General features: G+C 37.5%; 2 protein-coding genes across 7 annotated transcripts in view; one reads left to right on the top strand and one right to left on the bottom strand.

Annotated features, from left to right (window-relative positions):
• The window catches only part of INVS (inversin), a 233,030-nt gene extending 222,893 nt beyond the window's left edge, over positions 1–10,137 (top strand). For all 3 annotated transcript variants that reach the window (XM_007498992.3, XM_001364441.4, XM_056805897.1), the window contains exons 16-17: positions 1,633–1,713; positions 4,066–10,137. In XM_007498992.3, coding sequence (XP_007499054.2) covers positions 1,633–1,713; positions 4,066–4,181 — 197 coding nt within the window. In that variant the 3' untranslated portion in view covers positions 4,182–10,137. The remainder of the gene's footprint in view (positions 1–1,632; positions 1,714–4,065) is intronic.
• The window catches only part of TEX10 (testis expressed 10), a 61,792-nt gene continuing 46,838 nt past the window's right edge, over positions 7,345–22,298 (bottom strand). For all 4 annotated transcript variants that reach the window (XM_001364362.5, XM_056805898.1, XM_016424087.2 and 1 more), the window contains exons 12-15: positions 20,027–20,107; positions 17,207–17,388; positions 13,916–14,126; positions 7,345–7,548 (exon numbers count right to left, since the gene is read on the bottom strand). In XM_001364362.5, the coding sequence (XP_001364399.1) occupies positions 7,435–7,548; positions 13,916–14,126; positions 17,207–17,388; positions 20,027–20,107 (588 nt within the window). In that variant the 3' untranslated portion in view covers positions 7,345–7,434. The remainder of the gene's footprint in view (positions 7,549–13,915; positions 14,127–17,206; positions 17,389–20,026; positions 20,108–22,298) is intronic.

Genomic DNA, 22,298 nt, shown 5'->3' with positions numbered 1-22,298 from the left:
GCTTTTGGACATTTAAATACAAATTCTTCCTTGGAAAAACGGTTTAGTCTTCTTAACAAATCCTCTCCTTCACACAGTGGTCACATGAAACTGTAAAGCTGTGTAGGTGCCACTACAGTGCCAATCCATTGCCTTGTTCATACAAAGCATGGGACTTGCTGGCTCTAGAGAAACATAACTTTTTTTTACAATTTCAAACATTAGTCACCATATTGCCATATTTAAATACATTATCTTCTTCAGCTTTGTACCACTCAAGTATGGGAGACACTTCAGATACTTATTAATGATAACTGATTCTATCAACTAATTCAAGGCACTTTTATTGTCTGAATCATCTAATAAAGATCTGCGTAGAACTGGGGATTCTGTAAAAAAGACCTCGGTGGTACAGTCGATCGAATACTAGGCTTGGAGTCAGGAAGTTTGAGACTTACCTCAGATACTGGATGACTGGCCAAAGCACTTGACCCAGTGATAGCGAAACTATGGCACAAGTGCCAAAGATGGCACACAGCTGCCTTCCCTCTCCCATTACTAGAAAGGCAGAGGGACTCGGGCTGAGCTGTTCCTCTCCCCCTCTCCACTGTGCCTAATGACAGCTTTTCCCATCCTCTGCCCAGTAGCCCAATGGGAGCCCTTCCTCCCCTGTGTGGGGTAAGGTCAGGCCTAGCACTGTCCAGGAGTGGGGGCTGGGCCCAGCATTCTGTCTCTAAAAGGTTTACCTTCATTGACTTAGCCTATCTCTACCTCAGTTTCTTTATCTGAAAAAAGGGATTAATACTAATACCTACTTTCCAGGATTGTTGTAAGGTTAAAATGAGATATCTGTGAAGCCGTATATAAGTGATAGGGCAGCTTGGTGGCACAAAGGATAGAGAACCAGGTCAGAAGTCCAAAAGACTCCTCTCCTGCCCAAATCTGGCCTCAGATACTTGCTGGCTTTGACCCTGGGCAGATCACCTAACTCTGTTTGTTTCAAGTTCCTCATCTGTTAAATGAGCTGGAGAAGGAAATGGCAACCTCTCTAGTATAATTGCCAAGAAAATCCCAAATCGGTTCACAAAGTTATATGTGACTGAAATAACAACATAAATTAAGAAATGGAATGACAATAACCCATACCTATCTAGAATAATATCCTTTTTGAGGTGAGGAAGCTAAAGAGCAGAGAGAAATGACTTGCAAAGGGTTATACAGCTAGTGAATAGTGGAATGGGAACTGTAAGCCAGATTTTCTGATTTCCCATCTAGGTGGCAAAGTAGATATAACACTGGATTCGAAGTCAGAAAGACCCAAATTCAAATCCTGCCTCAGATCACTCCCTGGGTAATCCTGAGCAAATCGCTTAATTGCAGCCTCAGTTTCCTCACCTGTAAAATAAAGATATGGGTATCAATTATTTCAAAAGCCCTTTTCTGCTCTAATGGGACTTTCTTTCACATAATAGATTGTGAGGCAAAGCCTCTAAAAGGGTCTCCTTGCCTTCAGTTCCTCCCCAAAATACACTGACAGCATCATTCTGTTTATTCAGGATCTGTAAGTTAGAACATTTAATTCATTGTATCCAAGTGGGGTCCTCTGAGCCTCCTCTAGAGGTTATATTGGTGATGGCTCTTGTTTCCTTCTAGGATGCCCTCAGGAAGGGAGAGTCTATCACCCCGCCAGACCTTCAGCAAAGCCTCCTCTCTCTGCCATGCACTTACTTTCAGGTGAGTCGAATCCTCTAGGCCTGCAGGCCCAGCTCATTTATCCACAGGCGGCTAGTCCCCAGGCATAAAGGAGGAATGTTGGCAACGTTAGCCCACGTGCCAGAGATCTGATTTTGCTCCTATCGGCCCATCCTCATCATGAACGTAACGGACTCCTTGTTGAGTCGTTGGTAAACATTTATTAAGCAGCCACCACGTACCAGGTTCTGCGTTAAATGTGGAGGATACAAAGAAAGACAGTTCCAGGGTTCAAGAGCATCTAATGGGGATGAAATGAAGGATAACAAAGCGGGTCGGTCCCTGGGTCACAGCAGCAACCTCGTGAAGTCAAGAGAAAGCAGGGGAGGCCCCCAGTCCATTAGGCTGATCTTCATCAACTCCTGTGGCTGAAAGCCACACGAACCTCATCCCCACCCTTAGCTGGAGGAGGCTATCCTTAGACTTGGACTTTCACAGGACTTCGTCATTATTAAATTATAAATTTATGTTGCATTGTAAAATCATAGCAAGCCAGGACCTGTCAACTGGACAGGCGGCAAGCCACTGGAAAAACTCCCTTGGGCCAGACCCGGATTAACTTGGGAAATGTTTAACAAAAAAACACATTTATGCTTGGTTTTCTAAGCCAGCGTGCATTGGACCCTCCAGGGGCCCATTTCTACGCGAGCTCGATCGATTACATTGATTATAAGAGTAACAGTAAGATGCAGACAGGCCAGCTGGCTTTCTAGAGGCAACACGAGCAAGGACACAATCCCAGGTCTGATGGTCCAAGCCCGGCATTCTTTCTTCTATCACGGAGCCCCGACCACATTCCCAGTGTGTCCCCCCAGCGGGTACATTCCGACATGGCCTTTGAGAACTCAGAATCAGCTCCAAGCCATGAGATAGCATCAGAGTTCGGTTTTAGATTTCATTAACCAATTTTTAAATGGTTGTAACTTGATTTCAAGTTGTTTTTGTTAACTTTTTAAAAAGCTTTTCATATAATGATAATTAAGAAATGGGATTGTTAGTCATTTCATAAGCAGACAATGGTTACCTAATGCTGCAGTGGGCATTAGCCTCTAAAGTCAGAGGCAAATTACGAGCCTGAGCTTCTGGGACAGAAAAAAATATTAGAATTTTTAAGGACACAGAAACCCTGCCTTTTAAAAATAAGGGCTCTAGGGGGCTGCTGGGTAATTCAGTGGAGTGAGAGCCAGGCCTAGAGACGGGAGGTCCTGGGTTCAAATCTGACCTCAGACACTTCCTAGCTGTGTGACCCTGGGCAAGTCACTTGACCCCCATTGCCTAGCCCTTACCACTCTACTGCCTTGGAGCTAATACACAGTATTGTATTGGCTCCAAGACAGATGGTAAAGATTAAGGGCTATAAATATTTTCCTCTTAAGTTTCAAGCCTTTCTAGTCATCATAGTAACCTAGTCACCATGCATGACATTTCAAGTTTTACTAGTAATTACTAACAAGACCCAGGCTTTAAGCCCACCGTAGCCTGGCCCACTGTTTACTGGCTCTTTCTCAAAGCATGCTTTAAGAACAACCACAGCATCATAGAGCTAGAAAAGCTGGTCCTCTAGCAAATGAGGAAATAGGTTCAGAGGTAAACAACTGCCAGGGGTTACTTAGCTAGTAAGTATATAAGGCAGGCTCCGAACCCAAATGTTTCTGGCTCTTAAATCTAATGCTGTAATCCAGTTATCATGCTACCTCTTAGGTCCTAGTTATTTTCATCTTTCTGCAAGCAGGCAACATGTAACACCAAAAAACCGCTATCCAACATACATACCAGTCTACATGGTTTCACGACTTTAGACTTGAGCAATAATTTCATTTCTGTGGAGTTTCTGTCAATGCACAGTATTTCTGGAGACATCCTAACACTTGCTATTTCCCCTAAATGAAGTTCAGGAATTCCTAGAATGCATCATACTCCTCCAACTCCCTAAAAGCCTAAGAGGAAACTTTCAAGGCTCTGCCTACAGCTCTTTTCTAAATACTCCCAGAGGAATCTCAACTTCCTGAACTTCCAAGAACCCTTTTCCACATAGTTCTCAAACTGGCACCTCCTTTTTCTCCCCCTCCTTGACTCCCAAGCTTCAAAGCATCCCACCTAGCCTAGAATCTTATGCCCAAAAGCAAGTCTATCAGTCTGAATCATCCTTCCACAGCAATGAGGTTTAGAACATAAAGGCTTGGTCTTTGCTTATTTTAAATTTGGTGAATTAAGGTCTATCAGTCAGAAAGGGCAGGGAAGGTTGAATTAAAGCATTCTTATCAATCTTGAGGACTTTATTTTTTAATTAAAGCTAATAACCTGGAACATCTATTTTGGTTTTTGTTTTAACAGTAAGCAACTTGCAGTATGTACACTTACTTGAGAATGATGGAAAATTAAAGAACTTCTCTTACAACATGAGACCAGCCACCAAGGTGAAAGCAAGAAATCAAAAATCCAGTCACTGAAGGATTGGTCTTTATGAGACGGGACAGCTTAAGCTTAGTTCATTCTATTAGCAGTCATCCAATTTTTATACTTCAGTCACTTTAAAAAATCTAGTTATGAAATGGGGCAATGTTTACAAGAAGTTTAAAACTAGTTTCTGAGCAAATTTTCTTGCTTATTTTTTTTAAACCCTTACCTTCTGTCTTGGAGTCAATACTGTGTATTGGTGCCAAGGCAGAAGAGCAGTAAGGGCTAGGCCATGGGGGTCAAGTGACTTGCCCAGGGTCACACAGCTGGGAAGTGTCTGAGGTCATATTTGAACTCAGGACCTCCCGTCTCTAGGCCTGGCTCTCAAGCCACGGAGCTCACCAGCTGCACCCTCTTGCTTATGAAGTCAAAGCTAGAACAGTCTTTAATACTGTTCCTAGTTTTATAAATGTTCTCATGCTAGTTTGGGAAACTTATTTGTCACTAGGATTATTGAGTCTATACCATTTGTCTTACTGAGAAAGACCATGCCGACAGGAGAGTACGGTGACTACCAAAACCAAGGTGTATGAGTAATGACTGTCGGTCTACAACCTCCCCCAAGGACGGCTAAATTGTCTTCTCTCAGAAGGGGGATATAAACCACAGTAATAGTGCATCCTAAATAAGCATTTTTGAACTGTACTGAATGACAATCCCTTTAAATGAACTGTTGTTTTCAAAAGTCAGTATCCTCAACAATACAACTTCTACAACTTTGCCAAGTCCATATGCTCTCCTGATATTATTAAAATGCTTAACTTAAACAAGGAACAGGATCTGAAGTTATAACTCCATCTTCAAAGAAAAATCAATTTGTTAAATTTTTAATTTTGACTGCGACTAATAGTAATAACAGCATCCATATAACACTTAAAAAATTTGCAAAGTGCCTTACATATTAATTCACTTTAAAATTAGTACTAAAATGATCAGACCCAAAGAGCATCATTTAACACGAACTTACACGTTCTATATTGGAATACCCAAGGATTTGTGCTAGTTGACATTTTTTATTACCTTTGCAAAGAATTTTAGCACTTATCACATAAGCAAAATGTTTCAAATTTTTTTTAATGGAATCAGGACAAAAGTTTTGTACCCTGTGGAAAATTAAAAACTAAAGCATAGAGTTAAAAGCGTGTTGGTATCCACCAGATACACATGAAATGCATCACAAAATGAATAACTATTGATCGTGAAGAAAAGATCTAGTCACGTGTAGTGATAAAGTCACATATCTGAAATGCCGATCTCGATCCCTTCATCGCCGGTTTATCTCTAGGCTGCTACCCATATACAGTGATAATACAAAATAACCTCATCTCCAATGTTCTCTGGTGAACACTCCCAATTCTTATAAATTTGGTGCACGCTTGTTTACTCTGCCCTGAGCTGGGGGAAGGGAAAAAAGTTGTTCAAAAATGATCCCTCCAATTTTGAACCTTATCCAAGGCCTTTTTTACACATATCAGGAGACCCTCTTGATCTTTGTAAACAACAGATACATAGGAATGGTGAATAGGGGCATGAAAAGAGTTAACCACCTTCTATTTCCTTCTCAAAATGACTCTTTTAATTGTGAAGGTTGCCACAAAAAAGGAAAAGTGCTAGGGAATTTTTCTAGCTGCTTTTCTTATTAATTGTTGTGTGAAAGAAATTACTTAGGGAACACTGATCAAAAATACAGATTCTCACCCCGGTATTCCTATGAGCATCATGATGCAACATCACCATGGAGGGAGGAACTAGTGGAGTTTACAGTTCAAATGAGAGGACAGACGCTCTTTACTTATGCTCTTGAACAAACTGACATCCCAGGCTGGCACTTAAAGCTGTGAAGCATGGTGGTGACCACACCAGTCTGAAATCTGGGACCTGATCTTTCCTTAAATTAGCAAGGCTGAACTCTATTCTCCTTCTCTCTTTATTAATAAATGCTTATAAATCTGGTGATGGGCCTCCAGATCACCTTTTGTTACATTGTGAAATCATATTAACAACAGTATTAGCTTTAGAACACTTTATTAACCATAAATAAGATTAGAAAAAATTATTAACTGAATGTATAAATCTCAAAAGCCCAGATCACCTAGATTAACTAGTTAGAGGGCCTCTGCTACACACTACAGTGACAAAACACTTGACCCTAATGGAGTAAGAAAATAATATATTACAGAAAAACCATATAAAACTCACCATTATGGTTTGGTCATATAGAAAATTTGTTTGGAATCATAACAATATATATAATTTTAACATTACATATTGAAAAACAAACCTGATGACCAATGGAGTGGACAGTTCTACCTTTTTTTTTATTTTAGCCCTTACCTTTCTTAAGGGTTAGGCAATGGAGGTTAAGTAACTTGCCCAGAGTCACACAGCTAGTAAGTGTCAGGGGCCACACCTGAACCCAGAACTCATCCATCTCTAGGTCTGGCTCTCACTAAGCCACTTAGCAGTGCTCTCAAGCTCCACTTTTTTTTTTGGAGGTTGGGAGGACTTAAATAGCTTTAATATGGTCTTTTAAGGTAACATTTGAAAGATTAAAAAAAAAACTAACAAAAGGATGCCAATTACACAGTTCCCAGCAAAAAGAGTGTAACCTGGGAAGAGTTCTTGGCTAGTTTCCCATTTAAGCCATTAGCAGTCATAAAATTAGTATAAGCCTAAGATATTTCCAAAATTTTAAGATTGCTTATTCCTTTTCTCATTGAAGTAATAGGAAAATATTTTATAAGAAATAAAAAACAGCATGGAAACAAGTTGTAGCCCTCTTGTAGAGAAACACAACACATACATCATCAGACTTAACAAAATGGTAGGCTGAGTAAGAATTTTGCTGCTTCATCTTTCTCAAGGGCCAAAGATAACTGCTCTGCATCTTAAATAGTACATCAGAAAAAGTAAGATGTAGTCAAAGGAGAAGCAGCTCCAATTTTTAAAAGAGACTGTATATATAGCAAGACTTGAAATTGTCCTGCTTTTAGTCATTTCTCTTCATATATAGATGATGGTGCTATTTGGTATTTTGTGTTTTTTTATAAATAAATAGTGAGAAAAATACCCACCATGATTATTGTCATTTGTAACAATGAAACAGGTATTCATTTCACTATCACAGTAGGGGAAAGGAACACACACACACACAGCTTTCTTTAAAGTTCAGCTTTACTGACAAATATTTGTTCCAATGTTTTTTTCAAAATAATACAGAAGTAAACAGTTTAAAATTGTGTCTCCTCAACAGACTGTGCTAACTGCACCAGATCCCTGTGGGCGGCTAGCCAGATAAATGTTGAAACAGTAATGAAGGTCTGTAAGCCATTGCTCCTGAACTCCTCCACTCTTCACTGTCTACAGGGGGAAAAAAAGAGAAATTAGTTACCTTTTGTTCTACGTCTTGGCAGATACTATTTGTACATATATGTTTTGTTTTGGGGTGTTTCTACCATGTTTTTTATTTGACACCCCAATATTACCTCCCAGGAGATTCCTTCTTCTGCTAGCCAATAAAGTCATAACAGACCTAGCAGACATTTCTAATTTGTAAGCTCCACAAGGCCAAGAGCTAGTGCTTGTGATCACTAGAAGAGTGCTTTGCACATTATTCATTACAAAGTTTAACAAAGAAAAACTAATATTATACAAAACTAAATCTGACTTTCTGGGTTTAGATATCATCCTACAGTGAATCAGTAGAGGACAGTAACTTGACTTATATAAATGATTCCCTACCCCAAGTTCTTACAATATTCTCAGAGGAAAGTCCACACTATTAAACAAATTACTTTGTGAGTTTCTTCAGCCATAAAAACCTTACCCATACTTTAGTTCCAATGCCATTTTTTTTCTAGCATCCTTCTGCCAAATGAATGCAAATCTGCTTGTTGGCATATTGAAAGACTTTTCTCTCTCTCCTTGCTCTCTACCTCCAGTCCCCTCGGCTCTAGCCAATGAATTAAGGGGAAGGTAAGTCCCCTGATTCCCCTGGAGGACTGCTAACATGGACCTAAGACCACAGTGTGTACCTAATCCAGAGCTATTGTCAGAGAGAAGATTTGAACTCTGGTATTCCTGACTCTGGAACTAGCTCTCTATTCACTATACTCTCCTTGTGAAGTTATTTCAAAGAGCAAATGTAATTAAAATAATCTTAGCAATACCTGGTTGGGGGTGGTCATGGTGATGTCACTGAGCTTGGATTGTTTGCCAACTAACAAAGACAAAAACCCATGTGTCTTTTGAGTTTTTGATACATATCAAAATACTGACTTTTGTGAAGGAAAGGTAATTTATAAAAATACTATCTTCAAATTACGAGATACTAATTTTCAAGAGCCTTTAAGCCTTTATTTGTAATCAGTGAAAAAGTCATGTTATTAAAAAAAGATATGTAAGTATACTTCTTTCCCTTCTATTCAGAGGAAAGGAAATATAAGCAATGAAAGCTATATATGTAAGATTTGGGTTATGTGTTCAATAGCTTGCTGAACTGTTTCTCCCCATCTTTTTAAAAATTCTTTGCCAATTTGGAACTAGGCCCAAAGGACGATAAAAGAATGTCTACCCTTTGATCCAGCCATAGCACTGCTGGGTCTGTACCCCAAAGAGATAATGGACAAAAAGACTTGTACAAAAATATCCATAGCTGCGCTCTTTGTGGTGGCCAAAAACTGGAAAACGAGGGGATGCCCATCAATTGGGGAATGGCTGAGCAAACTGTGGTATATGTTAGTGATGGAATACTATTGTGCTAAAAGGAATAATAAAGTGGAGGAATTCCATGGAGACTGGAACAACCTCCAGGAAGTGATGCAGAGCGAGAGGAGCAGAACTAGGAGAACATTGTACACAGAGACTGATACACTGTGGTATAATCGAACATAATGGACGTCTCCATTAATGGCGGTGTAATGTCCCTGAACAATTTGCAGGGATCTAGGAGAAAAAATTCATAAGCAAAGGACAAACTGAGGGAGTAGAAACACCGAGGAAAAGCAACTGCCTGAATACATTGGCTGAGGGGACATGACAGAGGAGAGACTCTAAATGAACACTCTAATGCAAATATTATCAACATAGCAATGGGTTCAAATCAAGAAAACATGTAATGCCCAGTGGATTTACGCGTCGGCTATGGGGGGTGAGGGGAGGAAAAGAAAATGATTTATATCTTTAATGAATAATGCTAGGAAATGATCAAATAAAATATATTTTTTTAAAAATTCTTTGCCAATTTGGAACTAGGCCCAAAGGGCAATAAAAGACTGTCTGCCCTTTGATCCAGCCATAGCACTGCTGGGTTTATACCCCAAAGAGACAAGAAGGAAAAAGACTTGTACAAGAATATTCATAGCTGTGCTCTTTGTGGTGGCAAAAAAATTGGAAAATGAAGGGATGCCCTTCAATTGGGGAATGACTGAACAAATTGTGGTATATGTTGGTGATGGAATACTATTGTGCTCAAAGGAATAATGAACTGGAGAAATTCCATGTGAACTGGAACAACCTCCAGGAAGTGATGCAGAGTGAGAGGAGCAGAATCAGGAGAATATTATACACAGACTGATACACTGTGGTACTATCAAATGTAATGGACTTCTCCATTAGTGGCAATGCAGTGATCCTGAACAACTTGGAAAGATCTATGAGAAAAACCACTATCCACATTCAGAGGAAAAACTGTGGGAGTAGAAACACAGAAAAAACAACTGCTTGATTACATGAGTCGAGGGGATATGATTGAGGATGTGGACTCCAAATGATCATCCTATGCAAACATCAATAACATGAAAATAGGTCTTGATCAAGGACACATGTAAAACCCAGTGAAACTGCATGTCAGTTATGGGAAGGGGTGAGGGGAAGGAAAGAATATGATTCTTGTAACCAAGGAATAATGTTCTAAATTGTCTAATTAAATAAAATTTTCCAAAAAAAAAATTCTTTGCCATAAGAGATGATTCTCTGGGAGAAGGATATTGTGGCAAAAGACAGTGATATAAAAAAGATATCAAAATAATTTAAATCAACAAAAAAGACATGTTAGATTCCCCATAGCAAGCAGAGTAAATAAAAGCTACTGGAAGTTGTAGGTGTTAATCAGGGATAAGAAATTTTCCCATTAAGAGAAGAAATATCATCCCCCATTCACTCAGCTATGGCACTGCTTTAATACACACTGTACTTACTGAGGTCTGTTAAAGATATACTACTAGACCTTCACCTCAAGAGATCAAAAAAAAAAAAAGGATGTATATGTACATTTATATAAAGGAGCTCTTCCTTGAGTAGCAAAGAATCTAAAAAAGAAAAAGGTATCCAAGAATTAGAGAATTCTGGCAGCCTAAGACCCTTGGGCCCAAGGACCCTCAGCAAGGCTCAGGCTCCTAGAGTAGAAAGTCCCCAGGCACATCCCCCCTCCTTTCTATCCTTCTGCATCTAGATTATGTTTGTGTTCACTAAACCTCAAAACCCAGGCAAGCTCTTATGTATCACGCAACCTAGGCAAATAAATCTTTGTGTTATACCAGGTAACCTATGGATACCCCCTAGTCCTCCAATCCCTTCATGAAACGCACCCTAGAAAATCACTGCTGTATGGCATTGCATTGTGTTGCTTAGGGTCACTCTACAAAACACTACCTTTTACCATGTAAACATTGCCTATGACCATATGTATGGAAAGTTTGGGTAGAAACTCCAACCCATAAATGAGGATATAACTTTCAATAAAGTGCCTTGCTTGCAAATCCACAAATCCTCCTGACCCCACAATGTACATATCATTAAACACCTTCAAGGACCCTTTCTATTGTCAGGCAGGTCCTGACAGAAAATGGCTCAACAATTTATGGACCAGATTAAATACTGTTGTACCACAGCTTCTAGGTGACCTGGGAACACTTGCATAAACTGACTCAGAGAACATAATAACAGTATTATTATATAATAATATAATATATATTATTATGTATATATAATACGTATATTATATATAATATATATACTAAAATAATATAATAACATAATAATAACAGTATTATTAAAATACCAATGGTGTTAAGAACTGTAATCAATGCCATGAATCCAAACCAGTGACAAAGACAACTCCTGAGAGAGAGGTGATAGAAGCAGATTTTTTGTGCTTAACTACTCTGCATATTTGTTATAAGAGTTTTATTTTTCTTTTTTCAATGGGATTAGAGGAAGAAGAAAATAAAAGTTCATTAATTAAAAAAGAAAATGACTTGCTGCTCTATCTTTTCAAAGCAAGAACAAAAAATCATGGTAAAGAAAAGAAAGCTGCCTAGGCCAAATGCAAAAACAGATGACAGTAAAAAGAAAAAAATTCAAATCTTGTTTTGCTTGTCTCATAAAGTAAAACACAAGCTATCTCAAACAAATTACATCGAAGAGTAATAATCCCAGCAGCCCCGGGCCTTATATAGGAAATAAACTGGGAAATGATTAGTATCCTGACACGCTACCAAAATGACAATATATTCTTGATTGGAGACTTGATTGTAGAGGGTTTGATCTCAGAGAAATACCAAAAGAAGAGTAATGACAAAGAGGATTAGATCTAAGGAGAGGATTAAAAAGGAATGGAAAGAAATATTTAAGGAAAATAAGAAAATCCATGGCAAACTATAGGGTCCTACTAGAACTGAGGTGGAAAAGGTGGGCAAGGGTTGCTTAAAAATAGCAATGATAATTAATTCAATATAAATTTATTTCTTTGGTAACACTATATATTTAATGCATTTTAAAATCATGACTGAAAAGGCCTTAGGCTTCTAGGATAGGACACAACAAAGGTTTGAAAATCTCCGTCTAGTAATATGTGAAATAAAAGTGCCAATTGCCAGAGTTCAGTTTGAAAAAGAAGAGGTCAAAGTCAGGCTAACATGTTCTGGTTAAAAGTTGCCAGAGTGAATAAGATTAAAGGGGAAAATGGGGAGGGAGAATGTTCCCCACATCTTGCTTAGAAGAAAATCAAGACCTACAATTTAAACCTCCTCAGTGAAAAGAGCAACAAAGCATTTGTAGTGGCTTTTACAGTTTGCAAAGCATTCTTATTTCCTGTGAGATAGATGCCAAAAGTATTCCCAATTTTCCAGAAAAGGCAACTGATAAGTAAATTAAGAGTCAAAAAGGGACTTGTCTAGTTACCTATCTGTAGGTTTTAAACAATGTTCTTTCTACTCTTAACAAAAAGAGAGCATTTTGAAAAGAAGGGCATTTTCTCCATTGTCTTAAATAACGATCCTCAACATATCACACAAGGGCACCACACCACATGCTAGTAACTTAGAATACAACAGATATTGTGGGCCCGGTAAAATATTTTCTAAGATTCAGAACACTGAAAAAGAACTTACTTGGTTTAACAGCCATGACAATTTTTCCATCTTTAGAACAAAAGAAATATGACTTCACTGGAAATTTATATACTCTAACATAGTCATGAAAAGGCTTAAAAATTATTTCAATACAAATTCAATTGGAATTACTTATCTCCAAGAAGTTTCTGTAAATGTAGGCAGCATGGTATAGTGGAAGAGACAGATGGGAATTGTCTCCAACACACTGTCTGTTCCCTTGCAGTGCAAGCTACTGATACATCCACTTCTCTATTCTAGTTGAAAGCATGGTGGTTCTTTTAAGTATTCAGGGCTACAAACCTGGGTATTTGCTCTCCCTCCCTCACTTCCCATAACCAGTGAACTGCCAGATATTGTCTTTTTTATATTCACATCTCCTACCCATCCCTTTGCTATGCCTCAAAAGTTGGTACTAAATCTAGCTGCCTCAGTTATTGGGGTACTTTTGGTTCAGATGATCACCTCTTACCTAAACTTTTGAAATGACTTACTTGTCTCTTCCCTCTCTATCCTCCACACAGCTACCAAAATCAATTTTCTTAAAACTTTAATCTAAGGGGCAAAGTGGGTAGCTCAGTGGATTGAGAGTCAGGCCTAGAGACGGGAGGTCCTAGGTTCAAATCTGGCCTCAGACACTTCCCAGCTGTGTGACCCTGGGCAAGTGACCCCCATTGCCTAGCCCTTACCACTCTTCTGCCTTTAAAAAAAAAAAAAACCTTTAATCTACTCAGTAAACTCCTCTAGGTCCCCTTCAGAATCAACTATTACTTCATCTCATCCTTTTAAAGTGTCTATTATTGTGTAAGTCTTCATCGGTATTTAACTTTTAGTACATTATGTGTTTATAATTAATAGATAAGTAAATATGCCTATATGTGGGGTGAAAGGATAGAGTGGGAAAAAGAACTGTTAGAGGTTACTGAATTTGATAGCTTCTGAGTTTTCTTCTAGCTCTAGAACACTATCATCTTAAATATCACTGGCCACAAAAATCACATTTAAAACTTGCTTGAGCAACAGGGTTTCTAGCCAAGGTCCTATGCAGCTTCACAGTCTCAACATCTGGGTCCTTGATATCAAATATCACAAACTCTAATGACTACAATTCTGAATATTGCTTGAACCAGAAAATACAAATAAAAGCACTCACTTTCAGGAGACAAAGGTACCAAATCCTACACTATTTAGCACAAAGGTACAATCTACTTACACTCTTAGCCACAGAAGATGTTTATCTAAAATGTCTGCTGAAACCAATCAGGACCCTATTCAGACTACATTATTAGCATCTTATTGCTAAAAACCAAAAAATGACTTGTGAAAAAACTTCTTACCATAATATCTTTGACGATCTGCTGTACCAGAAGTGCATTTGTCATCATGTGCACTCTCAGTGGTGCATGCTGCAGCAGCAAACGAATGAGCTGAGCAACAACTGGCAACTCTTCTTGACATGTTTTATTGACCTGCAAGTTCTGGAGCATCAGTCTTAGTACTCTGGGTAAAACAGCCAATACTGAAATACAGGATCCCCATAATTTATCCCTAAAGAATACAAAGGATAGACATCAAGAAAAGGCTATAAAGAATTCAGCAACGAAAAGGTTCATTTTCTTCTTTCCTCAAAATAAAAATATCCTTTTAACAGGACAATGTGATTAGTTAAAAGCAGCAAACAAATAAGAACTAATGAGGAAGAAATGAATTTCATTAGACAGAAACTAATTTTGTGAATACATTACAGAGGTCTTACACTTTCAGAAAATTTTATAATAAACAATTTTTTGGTCTCAATAGATATTAACACCACTAATAATCACAATATCCATAAATAGCCAAACCATTAGACTTTGAAGAAACTGATCAAAAGAACCAGAAGCAAAACAAAAACAAAAAACAGGCATCCCATGATCTATTAGCTTAGTTGATCATCACTAGATGTTAACAATAGGAAATTACATATTAAGATGAAAAGAATGTCCTGGTTTTCTCCAAAAAAGAAAAGGTAGGAATTAAATAATTAAGTGCATTGTAGATCCTTGGCAAATTCTAGAACAGATGGTTTTTTGAGCCTTCAGAAAGGAATAAAGTAACTACGAGGAATCAACACTGCATCATAAAAAAGAAGGAATGACAGATAGCATTTACTTTGATTAAAAAATAAATAACATCTTTCATCTTAAAATCTATACAAAATATTGGTTCCAAGTCAGAAAAGTAGTTAAGAGCTAGGCAAGTGAGGTTAAATGACTTGCCCAGGATCACACAGTTAGGAAGTATGTGAAACCAAATTTGAACCCAGGACCTCTTGTCCCTTAGGCCTGCCTCTCTATCCACTGAGCTACCTAGCTGTCCCCATTAACTCTGATTTTAATATTTGACAAAATATTTTAGGATAATCTCATAGTCAAGATCAAGGAACACTGATAGTTTGATAGTAACAGATCAGATTTGGCACTTTAAAATTCATAAAACGTTTTACTTAATACAATCCTGTAATGTAGGTTGTACAAACTGAATTTCAGAAATGGTAAGTAACTTAAGCCCACAATGACAAGGCTAATGAAACATTTTGAACTGAATGGGAGACATCTAAAACAGACATCTAAACTTAATGGGTCCAAAACTTATCTTTCCTTCCTTTCGTCAGTATTTCTTCTTTCCAGCTTCCCAGATTCCTAACCTGAGCATTATCAATTCCTAACCCTCACAAATTTCAAATCTTGCCTCACCCCCCGCCCCCATCTAACCCAAGAGTCTAGGAAGAGATGCACCAGGACTGATACAACTCAAAATTCAGTCAGAATTCAAAATAACATATTAAACTATATCTCTGTAGGAATATAGATACCACTTTAATTCTGGCCCCTCATTACATTTTGCTTAGATTACTGAAAGTCATTACCTGGTTTCCCTGCCTCAAGTTTCTCACTACTCTAATCTGTTATACACATTTGTTGGTAAAGTAATTTCTCAAACTACTTCATATTTATTTTGTATATGTTTGTAATTAATTTTATATTTTTTGCATGTGTGCATTTTGTGTGTACTTGTAAGCTCCTTGTGAACAGGGATTCTTTTACTCTCTGTTCTTGTATTCCTTGTACCTAGCACAGTACCAGGCACATAGTAGGTATTTAATAACTAGATCATTCAATATACATTTGCTTGGTACCTAACTAGGTGTCAAACACTGGTCTAGGTGCTAGGGATACAAAAGGAAGCAAAACATAGTCCCTGCCCTCAAGGAAATTATTAATTGAATGAGAGAGGAAGCATGCAAACAAATATATACAAAACAAGCTATACTCAGAATAAACAGGAAATAATTGATAAAGGGAAGGCAATTTTAACTGGGACTTAAAAAGATGCCAGAAAAGCCAAGAGGCAGAGAATCCAGGCATGAGGGAGAGTTAGAGAAAATGCTCAGAGCCAAAAGATGGAATGTCTTGTTCATAGAACAATTAAGACACCTGTGCCAATGGATAGACATGGGTATGGTATAAGAAGGCTGGAAAGGAAGGAAGGGGTTAAAAAGAAGGACGGTGGATGCCAAACAGCATTATGTATTTCATTCTGGAGACAGGAAACTATTGGAACTTAGAGGGAAGGATGGTGACATGATTAGAATTGTGACTTAAGAAAATCCTGTTAATGCCTGAATAGAGGACTGACTAGATTAAGAAGAGATTTATGGTAGGCAGATATACCAGCAGGTTATTACAAAAATCCAGCTATGATGTGTTGAGGACCTGCAACAGAGTGTTGGTAGTGTCAAGAGGAGATAAGGGAGAGTATTTGAGAGATGAAAAAGGTGAAATTAACAGCCCCTAGCAATAGCTTGGATATGGGAGATGAACTATAATGAAGAAGAGAGGATGATACCTAGATTGCAAGCCTGGGTAACTGGGGAAAAGTTGGTACCCTCAACAGAAACAGAGCAATTGGAAAGAGGGGAGGGTTTGGAGGAAATCATGAAGTCAGTTTTGGACATTTGGGTTTTAAAATGTCTTCTGTACATCCAGTTGCAAACATCTGAAAGGCAGTTAGAAATGTAACTTCCAAGCAGTTAAGAGATGTGACCCTGGAGGTCAAGAGAAAGACTGGGGTAGGATAGGTAGATTTGACAATCATAAGATCACTAAGTGAAGTAGCATAGAGGGAGAAGAGAAAAGGGCCCAGGACAGAAGCCTACCTAAGGTTTAGAGGGTGTGATAGGAATGAGGACACAGCAAAAGAAACAGAAACTACAGTTGATCTTTGCAAGCCCAAAACATGATGGAACAAAGTTGATATTACTCAAAATTCAGTTAGAATTCAAAATAACACATTAAACTATGCAACTGAATCCCCAAATAATTAAAAAAAATTCTTTTAAAAAAAACAAAGCCTAAATCCTAAGAATTCTCACTATCTAGAATAAAGCCAGGAGCTAAATCCAAATGATCGCTATCAAAGCTCATCTTCTTATAAAACTAGGATGCTGCATTTCTTTTCTTAGAAGACTTATAATATGATAAGAAAATTCACTGAAGAAACCTTCACTTTTTGGAAGGATAGAATTGCAATGCAAAGCTGAGGAGAAAGTAAAGGAAAGAGAAATTGTGGAAAATGAAAACCATTACCTCTTTCTCATATGTTCTGCATCCGCTTTCTCTAAAGTGAGGAGGAAGTGAAGAAGACTGTAACAGCAAGATGCTAGAAACTTATATATCGCATCAGTAAGTACACAAGCTTGATCCAGGAGCTTACTCACAACACACAAAACAGATCCAGCAGTGCTATCAGGGATTACAGACAATCCAGCCTAGGTATAAAAGACATAGGTTAATTATATCTTTTCAAAAGATGCTATCCAACTCCTTACAAAGCCTCCCCACTCCCCCGTCCCCAAATACTGAACTCAAAGTTATTGTAAAGCACTTCTGTTTTAAATTAATTTAATGCACAGGTCCCTACACTCTTGCCTCAAGGCTCCTATTTTTCTTTGAGAATTTATTCCATCATAAATTACCTTAGAAAGTTATCTCACCAAAAAATATGACTGAATTAATACTTCCTTTTCACAAGTGTTCTTTTTCCTAGTATTTCCCTATTATAGCTTAAAGACCTGTGCGAGTCAGAAATACCTTTAATATTTTTTCAAGCCTCCAGAGAAATCAATCTTCCCAAATAACAATGACTTTGGCACTAGCAGACATACACCTGTGATTTCTAAATGATACAGAAGACAATTAACTCCTCAGAATGTTCTACATGACTAACTCAATAGCACCTAAGAACAGAACTCAGCTACTATAATAAGTAACCGAATTTTGATGTGAATATTTATTTGTCTGCCCTCTTTCTTATCTTCTATGAACTACTTAATGGAAAGTTAGGGATATGAGTACATTTTTATAGTCAGCAAAGCATTAAATTATTTGTTTTTGCATTGCATCAATTGTTTCCCTTTTGTTCTTAAGGAAGTACCTTATCTCTTCCCACCAAAGAAACTTTTAAGAGTAGACAAAGACAAATCTAAGTGATGGCTACTTATAAGAGCTTTGATGTACATATATCATAAATATATTTATGATATAAAAATAAATTTTAAAAATACACACACACACACACACACACACACACACACACACACACACACACACACAACTCCTGAACTTATCAAAGTCTTTTATGCCAGGGGTGTCCAAAAAAAGAAAGGACTTAGAAATTGGCTTAGAAAACAAAAATTAATATTTACTTATATGGTACTAAATTATTTTTTAACATTTCCCAACTCTATTTTAATCTGATTCTGGCACTCAAGAATTCTGCCAAGTTTAACACCTCTGCTTTATGCCATCACCATAAACTAGCTACTCCTATAGTCCCCCAACAGAACTTTACTGCCAATCCCTTCAGTATACCAAGTGTGTACCAATAATTCTAACTTTCTTACATCTTACATTGGCATTATGACTATATTTGAATAGAAATCGTTAGCATATGAATTAGTTCCTCTGGTACTGTATTTTAGGAATGATATAAGCTAAAACAGGTTTTTGTGGGCTAGCCTGGACGGTAACCACACATTATAATACTGTTTCAGGGGAAAATGCATTCCAAGATCCAAAATGATTTATAAACTGGGGAAATTGCCTATTTCCATGACTTGGAATCTGGTTCTTTGAATACCACCATTCAACAGCAAAGATCCTAGAAACTATAGTTTCTCTTTAAAAAAATGATGAAAGCTCTATTTAAGAATTCTTTCTTTGCTCAAATCTCTTGATTTTCAGGTTGTGAGACAACTTCCTTCACATTTATGTCTGAACAGATAAAGGGGGAAAGACTTCTGAGGTGGTCAAAGTTAGAAAGCAATTGCTAATTATCTGCAAGGCACTAAGCTAATAAGCTTTGGAGATACAAAGGAAGGCAAACAGTCTCTTCTCTTGAGGAGTTTGAATTCTAATAGGAGAGAGAATATGAAATCACATCCAAAATATACAGATTATATGCAAGATAATCTCAGGAAAAAGCACTGGGGCCTGAGGAGATTGCAAAGGCTTCCTGCAGAAGATGAGATGTGAGCTGTCTTGAAGGAAACCAGAGAAATTGAAGAAGTGAAGCTGGAGAGCAGTCAAGGCATAGGGAATATCTAGTGTAAAAGGAAAAGAATATAAAGATTGATGGTCAAAAAAAAAAGGTGAGCTTTGGTGACTGAAGATAGCAGTGCTGTGGATGGTAATAGGGAAACAGGAGGGTTTGGGGAAAAAATAAGTTAAATTAATCAATAATTAATAAATTCAATGTAAATATGCCAGGGAGCAAAATTGAGAGAGGAGAGGAAGTGTAATAAAGCTACTGAAAGTCAAGGAAGCATGAGAGAGAATAGTCCTAGGAAATTCCCATCCCAGCTATGGTAGGTTTTCATAAAACTATGTATCATTGTATCAACTTTTCCCATTTTATTTTAGCTACTGGCCCTTTAGTGTCATTTCTTTAAATTGTGCAAGTCAATTATTCCTACATAAGGGAAATTTTAGAGGTATGAAAGGAGGTTTGTTATGAAGATGGCCATAAGGCGAAATCAAAGAATTAATGTCCCTTGAGGTCAAATTTTAATAATATAATTTTAGATCCATGACCTTAAAAACCTTATAGTCCAATTTTCTCTTTTTACTGATAAGCCAACTGAGACACAATGATGTTAACTATCTTTCTTGCCTGAGGTCAGACAGCTAAGTAGTAGTAGCAGCAGAGATCTCCTGACTTCTAGTCCAATGATCTCCTCATATCAGAGTTAAGGAGGAACCCTTAGAGCAGGTTCCCAAAGAAGAACCAAGGTGCAAAATATTAACCCTATCATTCCTAAAGAAGCTTAATATCCCTTGTCTGACATTATAGCACTCAAAAAAAAAAAATTCAGTCTGAGTATAATAACTAGTGAAAATTATAATTACCATATGCTTATTGATGGCACTTTGCAGGACATCCAAACACTGACTTCGAGCAGGAATAACGGATAAGTTGTGACATACTGCCTGTCAAAATAAAAGGAAATTAGTAAATTAATCAATGTTTTCATAATGGAAACTGAAATTCAATATATAAAATTTCTATATGTTAATTCAATCAAAAAACACAGCTTGCAGGGATAACTGGGTAGCTCAGTGGATTGAGAGCCAGGACTAGAAATGGGAGGTCCAATATTCCAATTTGGCTTCAGACACTTCCCAGCTGTGTGACCCTGGGCAAGTCACTTAACCCCCATTGCCACTCTTCTGCCTTGGAACCAATACACAGTACTGACTCCAAGACAGAAGGTAAGGGTTAAAAAATGAAAACAAAAACACAGTTTTCCTCTAAATTTGACAATTGTTTTTTAGATCACACACAGTTTAGCCAGCTTCCCGGAATAGCAGGAAAAGCCTATGCCCACACCAGATGAATTAACAAAGACTGATCCATTTTCCTCACAATTTCAAATGATTTGCCTACAGCTCCATCCTGAAATCAGTAGGGATCTCAATATAAACCTATCAACTACTCCTTCTTCCTTTGCATTCCTGAAAGCAAGAGACAAAATGGTTAGGAACTGAGGGAATCTTTAGGAACCCCATCCACCAAGAATTACTACTATGATGTGCAGAATTCAAGGTCAGAAAGCAGAAAAGAAAAGGGTACTGGGTGAAAGCCTTATCCTTAAGCTATGAAAAGCCTATGTGTTCTGGGATTTGAGTATAGTTTCCAAAACAAGGTAGTGGTGGGGAACAAATTTTCCCAGTCTAAATAGCATTTTTTTCCCTTTCAAAGGCATTTCTTTTTAGTACAGCCAATATCCAAGACCAATGCAGCACTCTCTCTATATATAATGACAAAGATAGGCATAAAAAAGAAACTTGCATGTCATCAATGAATATTCAAAAAAAAAAAAGCTCTGTACATGCAAATTAAAACTATCGAATTTCATTTCATATCCATCAAGGAGGAAAACCTTACAAATGTATTAATGATATATATGAGTATGTATGTGTATAGGTATAACACAAAATTTTACCTTATTGAACCAGCAGACTGGTTCAATTTTACCTTATAATTCATTTTTTAAAGCTGGAAATTTTCATTTATTTATTTAATTAATTTAGAGTATTTTTCCATGGTTACAAGATTCATGTTCTTTCCCTCTCCTACCCTCTACCCCCCTTCCCTTAGCAGACACACAATTCCACTGAGTTTTACATGAGTCCTTATAATTCATTTTTTAAAATATAAGGGTTACTGATAACCTTGTTTTTTAAGTGTGTTTTGGTTTTAACTACAAGGGGTACTTCTGCCCCTGCATTCCCCACTTTCTTCTCCCCCTCATGCCACCTAAAGAATCCATTTATGATTTTCCCACCCCTACTGCAAATATTTTCCCTTCCTTTCTCTTATTCTTTCACCTGAGGTACTTGACTCCTCAAAGGATTTTGATGTCATGGAAATAATGAAAAAGGAATTCTATTCCATCTGATGAAACAAGACCACTAAACCGTATCATCTATTCTGCTCCTGCATCATGTAGTTATATAGTTCACTCTACACCATGTAGTGTCCCACCACACCTGACCAATTTATACAACCCAAGTACCTCTCACATGAGACCTTGCCATCCAATCCACTATCGTACGCTTAGGACTCCTGGACCTCTTCGTCAGCCCTGCAGCTGAACTTTCATTTCTGTTATCTCCCCCAAAAAGAACAAGTCCTTAAGATCACATGCTATCTCACTTGCTCTAGCTGCATCCCAAATGCTTAGTACATAGTAAGCACTATAATACGTGCTTTTTCATTCATTCATTTACACCATGTTGATTACTGGATATATCCCTTCCCATTCCAAGCACTGAATCCTAAAAAAGAATATTAAGTAAAAATAACCAATAATGATAGCATATGCAACATTTTGCCCCTGTTGTCCTATTTCCTGGACAAGAGAAAGAAAACATGCTTCACTGCCTATCTTCCAGACCAAGAGAAGATACTACAGTTAAAATTCAGCTACTTTTATGTGTTTTCTTTTCTTTTTTAAAATTGTGTTTATTAAATTGTGATTCTTAACAGTTTATTCTGAAATTACCAAATTAAGTAAGTTTCTCTATCATGTACTGGATTATGGATTTTCTACTCTGTGAGAAAAACAATGCAATTGGTCAACATAGTTCCCTGACCAAGAGAAAAAAATATTTGGGG

The sequence above is a fragment of the Monodelphis domestica genome, chromosome 7 (assembly GCF_027887165.1).
Source record: "Monodelphis domestica isolate mMonDom1 chromosome 7, mMonDom1.pri, whole genome shotgun sequence".
Classification (NCBI taxonomy): Eukaryota; Metazoa; Chordata; class Mammalia; order Didelphimorphia; family Didelphidae; genus Monodelphis; species Monodelphis domestica.
The sequence above is the reverse complement of the archived record's forward strand: the minus strand, read 5'-3'. Positions and strand labels throughout refer to the sequence as shown.